This window comes from Vitis vinifera, chromosome 11 (assembly GCF_030704535.1).
Source record: "Vitis vinifera cultivar Pinot Noir 40024 chromosome 11, ASM3070453v1".
NCBI classification, from domain to species: Eukaryota; Viridiplantae; Streptophyta; class Magnoliopsida; order Vitales; family Vitaceae; genus Vitis; species Vitis vinifera.
Genome location: NC_081815.1, coordinates 7,550,560 through 7,562,410, shown reverse-complemented (window position 1 = coordinate 7,562,410; position 11,851 = coordinate 7,550,560). Strand labels below are relative to the sequence as shown.

At 29.3% G+C, this 11,851-nt stretch overlaps 1 protein-coding gene across 1 annotated transcript; it reads right to left on the bottom strand.

Moving 5' to 3' along the window:
• Positions 1-275: 275 nt before the first annotated feature.
• LOC100251988 (BTB/POZ domain-containing protein At2g24240) lies at positions 276-2,485 on the bottom strand. Its single transcript, XM_002265537.5, has one exon. The coding sequence runs from the start codon at positions 1,803-1,805 to the stop codon at positions 480-482; it is 1,326 nt and encodes a 441-aa protein (XP_002265573.3). The 5' UTR covers positions 1,806-2,485; the 3' UTR covers positions 276-479.
• Positions 2,486-11,851: the final 9,366 nt, after the last annotated feature.

The following is an 11,851-nucleotide window of genomic DNA, read 5'->3' as shown; positions in this document are numbered from 1 at the left end:
CATCACCTTCCTTCCTCTTCCCTCTTTTTCTCTCTTTCTCTTCTCCCAAAGAAACAAATACAGGGAGAAAGAATCAACTTTGTGAAAAATACTGGTCAAAAGGAGAAACAACAAGAGGGGTCTGTCCAAAAGAGATATATGAAGGAGTCCTCCTAGTCAGTCCAAAGAATGAGAAGAAAATGTATTTTACGCAAGTAGACCAAGAAAATGGGGTTTAGGCGAGTAGACCCTTGAATAATGAATGAGAATGCAGTTTTTCTAGAGGAAAACAAGACTTCAAATTATGGTAGTTAGGCAATCACTTTCATTTCTGTATGTTGACTGGGAAACAAAACTCAAATTCCACAAGTCTAAAATCCTAAATACACACTATATTTCTTTTTTAATCTAAGGAGCATTAACCAAAGCTTCATTCGTTTTGTTTCCTTTGTGCAAATCTAGGACTAGGAGAAAAAGAGCAGAGACGATCCCCTGGTGAATCATATAATGGGCGGAGATGGAGTCTCCCATATATCAAACACATTTTCCTCACTGTGAAGGGCAAAGAGCCTGTCTCCACCGATTGAAAAATCACAAATGGAACCTCCATAGCTCCTTCGAAGCCTAGACGTCAACACCCAATCAGGCCCACAAAATACGGAAATGCTATCATTCATGGAGGAAAATAGCTGCCCCTCGTGCAGCGCCAGTTTCGGGTAACATGCCTCATCGGGCATCTTCCCCTCCATCAACCTACTCCTCGAGCTCCATCTCACACTCGCAGCTCTGCTCCTTAAATCCATGAAACCCAGACCCTCATACTCATTAACAACACATATGGAACTATTCTCCTCCATTGCTATAGCATCCCGAACCCGCCGTCCATCAGCTGTTACTGGAGCTCCCATATCAGACCAAGACCACACCATCCTCTTCTCCCTAAAATCCAGCAAACTAATGTAACAGTTGTCTTTCCTGGGAAACCAAGTTGCCACCATCAAACAGTTGGTTCCTTGCAGCCACTGAAGCTTGTCAGCATCACCAAGAGACCAACCAGAAGGTTCGTAGAAGAAATCAATCTGTTTCCCTGTAATCTGATCCCAAACTCCAATCCCATACTCATTGCTCCGACCTTTACAGCTAGCAAAAATCCTATAATCTGAACTAAAACCCAGAGCTCCGGCAGTATAGCTCTTCACTTGATTGTCATGCGTCACTTGAAACTTCGACCTTAGCTCTCCTGTCGACGAGCTGAACAGCCCCATGCCGCCGTCTCCGCGGCCTAACCGCTCGCAGGCACTGATCACAATGTTCCCGGGGTCGATCCACCCCACATCGTTAACTCTCTGGTAATCAAGATGGATTGGAGGGTGCTCTTCTAGCATCCAATCATAGACATGAACCATGCTGCCATGTGCGACGCAGCAGCCACCGTCCGGGCCGGCTCGAATGGCCGTGCCGTCGCCGGGAGCTCGACCCATTACAGATTTTGAATGTCTGAGCCTGTTGCCGTCGAATTGGCCCCATTTGGCGGAGCGGATGTGGTCGAGAAGGCCGTAGAAGAGGGCTTCACGGTAAAGGAGTTTCTCGGGAATGTTGGCGGGAATGCAGAGTTCGCCGGTGCGGAGGAGGTCGAGGAGGACGGCGAAGCAATCGGGGTTGCGATCGATAAAGTATTCATCGGAGTTATTGAATTGAAAATTCCAATTGTCATCGAACATTGCTCCAAACAGCGAATTGCGGCCGCCGTTAGCGAGGGTTGTGACGGTTGTCTCGAAGATTTTGCCTCCTACGTTCAATCTTATTCTGTCTTTCTGAATTCCCATGATTTGATTCCCCAAAAATCCAGATGGGCTTTGAAACTGGACGCCGGGAAAAAAAAAACAGGGGAATTGAATTTAATATGAGAATAAAACCCGAAAAGGGATGAAATTTAAAGATTCAACAGAGGATTTCAGCGGAGAGAGATGAATATCATTTCTGAAAAGTGGGTGAAATTGTAGAGAATGTTTGAGAAACAGAATAGAATCAGATGACAACGGCTTCAACTTGAAAATACTTGGAAAACTTTGAATTTCAAGGAGAGCGAAAAGAGAGATTGATCGATAAACAGAGGACACAGAGGTATAGAGGCATGGAAAAAGTAAATAATTTAAACAGATTGATCAGAAACAAGAAGGGTTGCTGTAAACAACCCAGAGCCCAACGAAAAGCAGGGGAAATCGTTGAGACACAGAGAAATCTGATCAAAACTGGAGAAACCAAAATCTGGGTAATGAAGAGGGAAGGTTTTCAGAGATGGGTATTTAATATAATTGGATTTGGTAAGAAGGAATTGGAGAATTGTAGCTGTTGGATTTCAAAAAATTGACTCATTCGCATCTTTCTTTCCATTTTCTCTCTTTCTCGCTTTTTCATTTCTCTCTCTCTCTCCTCCTTCCACGTCTGTCCTTGCCTCTTTCGCTATTGTTCCTCTGCTCCGGACACACTTCAACTAAACTAAAAATCCATTGGCCAGCGCTGGGGTCCACTCGCCACTTAAGCAACACCGTCCGATCATCCTTCCGTCCACTTCAAATATATCATCCAACGATGAAAAGGGTTAGGGTGGGTGTACCCTTCCCTAAGAGCGCTCACAGAGTCACGCATTCTTATTATATTTAATTATTTCTCAACAGTAAATTGTTTTGCCATGAAGTCAGCTCTTTCTCTACAGAGAGAACGTGTCTTCAGGGTTGCTATTAAAAAATAGTAGTATTATTTTAATTTGAAACTCACGTTTGGATGGGGAGAAAATGGCACGAAAAATGATACTTTGGGAGCCTCTATCAATTAATGTTTTGTTAGTCCTTCAAAATCATGGTAGTAATGGGCTTAATTTTGTTAGCCTTTCAAATCACATCATTAATGTGGGTTTTTGATAAGATTGTCCTTATTCAATCAATAATATGCTCTATCAATTTGATTATTTGTGCTTAAGTTTTAATCATTGAACTTTCACTTTAAGTCTTTCAAATCATCTTTAAAGATTCGAGGGTATGAATTTATCAACTATCAACTTTACAATCTCGATCATTTTAAGTATATATATATAGTAAAATCTAAATCATTAATGATAATACAAATATATGATATGATATTATAATAAAATCGAGAAAAAATGAAAGATATTAAAATATAAAACAATGAAATGAAACTATAAAATAACGAAACTTAAATCGAATCGAAAGCAATAAGACCATTGATTCCATTTTTTTCAATAAATTTGTCTTCTATTATTTTTCTCATAAATGAAAGATCATCAAATGTGTCCACAAATTTTCACTTGAAATAACAAAGCCAAGAAAGAAGGGTTCAACAATGTAATCAACCCACTCTCTTCCCATTCACTCAACTAACAACCCAACTCCACCCACTCCACACCCCTACCTGGCTACCTCCCTCTTGCTCATACCCAAATACCAACCACACTCCCACCTTTGTAATCACTTTCTAATTCAATCCTTCTTTTAAACCCCATACCTTAATCTTATGGTCCACCCTACTCTACTCTACAAATTTAAGTGATTGCAGATTGGAAAACCACCAGATCATGATTCTCTTTTTGAGTTTTCTTCCAAAGAAAACAAACAAGTGACTGTTGCTGCGTTGCATACATGATAGAATGCCATTATTTTCATGATATTTTCTATTGGTATGTTGCTAAGGATATACTCAAGATGGTGGGCCATGGCAGCTTCTGATATTTCAATCCATTGTATTCTCTTACTCTTTACTCATTTTATTTTAGAAATAAAATAGCAAATACTTGTAAGGATGAAAATGGAAGTACTTTTCATCTTCAGGAAGACTGGGCTTGAGGTAGAAGAATGGGTATAACTTGGAGGTTAATGGAAGTGAAATAATGATTGAAAGGTTATCTTAAACTCAAAGAGATAGAGAGAGAGCGATGATTGGGGGTGTGGTAGTGGTGTTGTGTATGGAGTTTGTTGGGAGGTAGTCATGATGATGCACATCCAACATATTCAAGCTTGTGGTTCAGGGTCAATTCACTGGTCAATTCAACCCACCACTCTAGGTTTTAATTTATGGAAAAAAAAACCCACCTCACAAGTTAAGAAGACTTGCATTTATTTTTTTCCTTTTGTTTTTACAAACAAGTGGAACAACTTCTATTTAATTTTTGAAAATTATCTCCCACTAACACTGTTATAAGTTCTTAAATTAATACTTTAGTCAAAATTTGAACCCATTTTCACTTCATCTCAAAGACTTTGAATGTGCACTATATACTAGGCTACCCCATTGGGATGTGTAGATAATAAATTTTAAAATCTTAGGCGTCTTATCATTTGACAAAACTTAATATTTATTATTTAATTAATTAAATTAATCTTAAATAAAATTATATTTAAGTTATTGACTTGAAACTTATTATTTAAATTTTACTTTAAGTATTAAGGTTATTTAATAAAATTAATGTAAAAACTTATTCTAAATCATCAAATTAATATATTTATCATTATAAATTATTAATATGATAAAAGATGTTGAGTAATAGTAAAGATCATGAAATAACAGAGGAGGTCGTGAAGATAACTATGATAAATGGAAATAAAAAAGTAAAATGAAAAAGTTGATTTAAAAATAAGTTAATTATTTTTACTTATTACTTAAAATTATTTTTTACTTTAAGTCGTATTATTAAATTATTTTAGCAAACAAACTTAGTTTACTTAATAATTTAAATTAAGTTATTAAATCACTTTAAATTATTAAATTGGTTTACCAAACACCTATCACATACCGATTAATTATAATAAATTTGAATAATTCTTATTAACTACAAAACCCCATAACTTTTTATTAATAACATTTCTTTTAAATAATATAAGAATATATTTATAAATGGTGTAGAGAGTTTGACCAAGATCAAGACCAATGATGGCATCAATTGAATTGAATTTAAATGTTAGCATAAATTTGAGGTCATATATTAATAGTAAGAATATAGAATGTAGGGGTGTGATTGGTCATGGGCCACAGGTTGTCCAAATGGCTTAAAAGATGATATTTTGTGTGAGTGGGCGTAAAAATGAATCCAAGATGGGCCACAACCCATTTGACTTTTAAGTATTTCAAAACATTTTAGCATGAAGTGAAGAGCACCAAAATTCAAAAAGCAGTCCCACCACACGTACCTCAAAAATATTTTGTTCCTCTAAAATCAAGCCATCCGACCCCTTCAATATTTTTCATTCTCTTTTGATATCATAAAAGTGAACTACGTACACAACATCTGCCCTGCCTCTGTCCTCAATCTCAGGCTCCATTGCTAACTTTTTTTAAAACAATTTTCAAAAATACAAAAACAGTTGGAACAAAGCTCTGTTTGAAACTTGAAATATTCTTGATGTGTTTTTTATGTTTTCAAATATTTTATTAAAATAACTTATATTTATTATGGTTTTTTTTACATTTATGCAATTATTTTTTAAACCAAATTCTAAAAAATAAATAAAAATAACTAAAAACAATTAAAATATATTATCTAAAAATACCTTTATTTTCAAAAAAAAAAAAATTACTAATCATACTTTAAAAACTATAGAGAATTGATGATTTGATAATATAAGCATTAACTTCTATTACTTCTTTTCAAGAATTTATATAAGAATATACTTCGATACAAAGAAAAGAATAACAAATATCTCAAAATCAAGGAAAAAAATTTATTTTTTAAATTAAGAGAATCAAATATTATTAATATTTAATTATTTTTTATTTATGAAAATATCAATTGAAGTATATTCATGCGCTTGACATTTTGCATTTTATCCTACTACTATCATGCTGCATTTTATCCTACTACTATCATGCTTCAAAACCCAATTTCACATCTCAAGGCTAAAGGTTCAAAGTGGAAATGACATTAATATTCATATTGTAACTAAAAATTTACCAATTACCAAATTCCTATTCAGAATAGTAAGACAAAATTCTAAAATCTTCAAGTATCAACGTTAAAAAAAAATTAACACATCAATCAAAGTGTTATTGTCCAAATAACTCTAAATTCAAATAATTTAAACAGAAATTAAATTTTAACATCTAAACAATATTTAAAATAAAGTTTGAACCAAAATCTTAACAAATAAAAAATTCCCTAACCTAGCCATCACTTTTTGGCCCAAAGTAAGAGTACTTGAAAAATTATCAGCATGAGCTTAAAGCTCAATAAGGAACATCAATGCAGTTTCATGAATTAAACATTTTCAATTATATTTGTAAATAGGAGATATAACATATACTTTTTTTCATAAAAATTTTTGAGTTCAAAATACTAATACATTCAAACTTTTCAACAAAACTTTCTCATATCCATTTCAAAACAATTTTTCATCAAAACCAAATCGAATACATTCAAAATACCTTTACTTTGATTATCAAATAACAAATGATGTCCAGTTAAATGAGACTTTACAAATGATGGTTAGTTTCAAATTTGTTCCATTAAAGGTGAACAAAACTAAATATCAACAATTATAACCCGTTAACTAAGGTCATAAGGTCAACTATTAGAACCTGTTGACTATAGGGTCATATAATACCAACTATTATAACCCGTTGATTAGGGTCAAATATGTCAACAATTATAACCCGTTGATTAGAGCCATAGAAATGCCAACAATTATAACCTGTTGATTAGGGCCATAGAAATTAGAGTTAAACACTTCATTTCATTAATACAAACTTACAAAACAAAATATATCTCCACAAATTTTATTTTTCATAAACAAAAAAAATGCTCAAATATATATTTTTTCATACAAAACATATACTTGATCCATGCATATAAATAAAAATAATCTTTTTACACATTTCAAAAGATCATATAAAAATAAAACTATTTCATTTTATAAAATCTGCATTAATTTCCCTTACCTTGAAGAATCGCTCAAAAACTTGAAGTATTTAGCTTGACGAATTTACTCCTCACCTAACATAATATCATACGCAATTATCTAAAGATAAAAATTTGACAATCCTAAAAATATTTTATTTAGTATCAAAAATCCTAATTAATTTCTCATGCTAATACTATTACTACCCAATATTGTTTTCAACTAACTAAATAATAATAAATTAATTTACTAAGTTTCCAAATTATTGTAAAATTCATTTTCTTTCACAATCTTACCCTCACTATTTATTTCTTTATATACTTAAATTAAATTAAAACTTATACAAGAAATTATTATTATTATTATTAGTGTTCCCATAATCCAACTGTCACTTAACCACAATTCCACCCTCACACCCCATTATATAAATATATATATTATTATTATTATTACTTTCAAAGAGCCTGCAATACCATTACTTTAAGCCACCAACTACACTCATTATTATTATCATTATAATAATAACATTTTTTTTTCTTATTTTGTTTCCTTCTTCTTAGACGTCCACACGCATCCTTGTTTTTTTTTGTTTTTGTTTTTTTTTTATTTCTTTCTTTCAAACCCTCTGCTACACGACATATATCTACATTATTATTATTATTATTATTATTTTTCTCTTCACCGTTCCAAAAAATCATGCTACTCTTATTTTATTTATTTATTATTTTTTTTAGATCTATTCATTTGAGTAATCAAAATATGTCGATCTCCATTAATAAATCAAACTATATTCATAAATTTTTAATCTTTTTGACCTATAAATTAATTAAATGAACTTTAATCAAAATTGAAATATTCCAAAGAATATTTAAAGTGTTCAAAACTAATTAACGAATATAAAATATTAATTTAAGGATTAAAAATCTTACCTGAAAATTTGATCTTCAAATCCTAAACATCCAAATCTTTGATCCTATGCTCTCTGATGTTTCTAATCTCTATATAAAAAGGTTTTCTGAATAGAGAACGCATAAAAAATCTAATTTATATTTGGGAGTTTTAAATACAAAAAGACTTTTTTACCCTTATTAAATTACTTTAATTAATTAATAATTTTTAAATTACGATTTTACCCCTAAATTGGGTTTGGGGCATTGCAAACCTCTTTCTTCAAATTGAAATTTTCACCTTGTCAACTATTTCCATCATGGTTTTATTGTTCAAATAAAAACTTGTGCATACTCTAAGAATATTTTCTTCTTCTCCTTTTGAGCAGCGAGTGATTACTTATATTATTAAAAAGCTAACATGAACTAATTAAAAAGAAGGATAAGGTGATTTAATAAACATGGTAAATCAAAAAATTTGTACACCTTTATCTTCTACAATGAGTGAATTAAAAATTTTGTTTCGATCCGAAATTGACTTTTTGATTACTATGAAATTGTCAGATATATTTTTAAAGTCTCTTAAATATTTTTGAAGAGACCTTTCATAGTTCCAAGAAACCATAGAATTGAAAATATTTCCATTGTTAATCTTTGTATTGTAGGATATGAGTTTTACTTCATTCGTCATCCTTCTTAATTTATTCAGACTTGAAGTGATGATGAACACTAACATTGCAAAATAAAGGAATGATTTAATTTTGCCACAATAGAAAAATTATTATGATGTTTAACTTGATTGAAATCAAATTAGAACACTGATAAAAAGCTAAAATATTAAGGTGAGTTGTTTTTTTTAGGGTAGGTTAAGTCTTTGTGACATTCAATTGCCATTATTTAGGTAATTCTTCGTTTGGATTGGTGGAAACTAAGGCGTTTAAAGAAGACTCGAATTTGAGTCTCCTTCCCTAGCTTTGATATTATGAAAAGTTGGATAATTTGGTTAGGGAAAACATTAAGTTCTATTACTTCTTTTCAAAAATTTATATAAAAATAATGATGAGTTATGCAAATAAATGATAATAAATATCCTAAAAATAAAGAAAATAAATATTATTCTCTACATTAAAAGAATAAACTATTATTAATATTTGATTAACCTTCATTTATGTAAATGTTGAGTGAAGTGTATTCTTACCTTTATGTTTTTCCTTAATTATTTTCCTTTTGTCATTATGTCATTCTATGTTCTTCTTAATTATTTTTATTTATCTTTAATTATTTCTTTTATACATTTTTCTATTTCAGGAATGGAAATAGTTTTATGCTTTTTTTTTTAGCATTTTCTCCCACCATTTTCTTGCTATTATTGGCATGAAACATTATTATTATTATTATTTCCCTTATTTTATTTTCATCAATTTTGACGAGTTTAGAATTTTAATACTTATTCGATCTTAAAAAGTTTGGGAGAAAATATCAAAACATGAAAATAGAGGGAAAATAAGAAAAAATAATTAAGTTTTAATTTGATAATTTTTGTTAATATATTTTTCAAATTTAATTATTTTTAATATAAAATTTAAAAATTAAAAATATATATAAATTTGTAAATAATTTTCTTTCATATTTCCAATTGTAAATCAAATAAAAAAATTAAATTATTTTTTTAATTCTTTCCCTTGCTATCTTTTGTGATCCAAATAGAATTTTAATCTCAATTATTTTTTATACCCTTCTCATGATCAAAATAGAATTTTAATAATATTATTATTATTATTATTATTTTACATGTATGAATACTGCTTTCTTTTCTTTTCATTTTTGTTTTTTTTTTTTTTGGCTATTTTAAGGTGTGGGTACGGTTGTAGGGAAAAACGTTATAGAAATACTTCTCTTAATTTTTCACAATTGTCAACACGGATTTAAGTTTCAAGCCTAGACTTATTTTTAAGGGGCTAAAGTCCATGGACCCTGTTCAGCCCATGGGCCATCCCAATGGTGGGCTCAATAATCCATCATGGACCAGATCTCGACCATAATAAAATATCTATATAAATTATTGGTTTACCAACCCTGCCATAAACGACGAGGATAGTTTTAAGGTAGAAGATTAAGGTTCCATGAGAGGGACATAAAATCCCTACATCCAACGTAGGGGTAGGCCCATTGCTTTAGTCTTTACAGATTTGGTTGACCAAGGATTCTATTTCCTCACTTCACCTGCCCTACCCCTACGTTTGGAATTATGTTTTAGGTTGTCAATTCTTAGAATTGAGTTGAAAGATATGAAAACTTAAAATTAATATGAATTTTGAAAAGACAAAATTACCCATAACCATAATTTTAATTACTTAGAAGTGAATAAGCCTCAAGTGCAGTCCTTGCTAATACCAAGGATTGAAATTTTGGGATATTTCGTCGAAATATCGAAGGTGGCTAAGGCCACGGTTGAGAGATTTTTCACCAAAAAATCAGAAATGGGAAGCATGGGCACATGGAGAAGATTTTTCCTCAAAATATCGGTGACCTTTCCAAAAACTCTAGTTTTTTATTTTATTTTATTTTTATTTGTGGCTTTTTTATTTTTTAAATTATTTGTTTTATTTTAAATTTATATTATCATTTTATTTTAAACTACTCTTCATATTTATTTTATTAATCTTATTTTAAAAAATTACCGTCACCTAACTCTTAACTTTTTTTTTTTTTCATATTTATACTTTTAATTTTATTTTTTTTAATTTTAAAATATTAAAAATATAATTTTACTTAAAAATTATTACAATATAAAAAAATTAATAAAGTTATGATATTTTATAAAATAAAATTAATTTGATAAGATAAATTATTAATAGATTTAATTATTTAAATAAATTAATGTTAATAGAAAAAGTTGTCACCATATTTGTAATAAAATTTTAAAAATTAAATCTTAAATAAAATATTTTATATAAATCAATTTAATTTTTTTATTTAAATTGTAATAAAACATATTTTAATAAAAATATTTTAAAATAAATGAATAAAGGTATTTAAGCTAAATTTTTTTATAAAATTTGATAAATATTATTTTTAATCATACTTACGTCAGTTAAACATACAAAATAATTTTAATATATATATATATATATATATATATATATATATATATATTTCATAATTTTATCATTTTTTTTTAAATTTCTTAAATATTTTCATGAATTTTGAATAATTTATATTCAAATATCAATACTGTATTTACTAATATTTCAAATTTTAACACAACTCACATGACATTAGGTATTAGTAATATTCTTCAAACAAGCCCTTAAATTCAAAAGTCCGATCGTGTTTGTAAAGACCAATTAATTGATTGGCAACAACTACTTATAATGGTATCTGCTAACAACTTTTTGTGAAGAGATCTAACAATAATTTTCTTGCTTGTGATGAGTATTTTCTTCTTATTTCTTCTCTCATTTAGTTTTTGAAAATTTTGGAAAAAGACTTAAAAAATGATTTTCAATTTATTCTTACCTTGTTTAAGAATCATCTTCGGAACTTCCATTTCAGTTTACTTTTTGACATGATTGGTATTGTAACATTCATGGTATAATTTTTTTTCCTACCATGCTTTTGGTTTGTAGGAAAATTTGGGAAAACACATAAAAATTTGAAAAAAAAAAGGAATTTGTTGATAATTTATGAAATATAACAACCTTAGGTTGTAGAGAAAGATGTTCTCAATTGGAAGCTTTGGATTTTGTATGAGATAAAATCCTTTGAGGAAAAATGAAAGAGAAAAAAAATAAAGAAACAAAATGTAAGGAAATAAAAAATGAAAAAAAATATAAAATAAATTTAAAGTTAGTAAATTATTATTTTTATACTATCCCAAATTTATTTCACTTATTTTAACCCATTAATATAAAATAAAATAATTTAAAAATACATAAAGTTTTTACTAATTTTAATTTTATTTATTTTTTATTTTTTTATTATTTTTCCTAGAACAATCAAAGTAAGAAAAATATTTTTTTTTCCTTAATATTTTTTGATAATCATGAATTAAGATAATTTAAAGAATGACATTTGAAT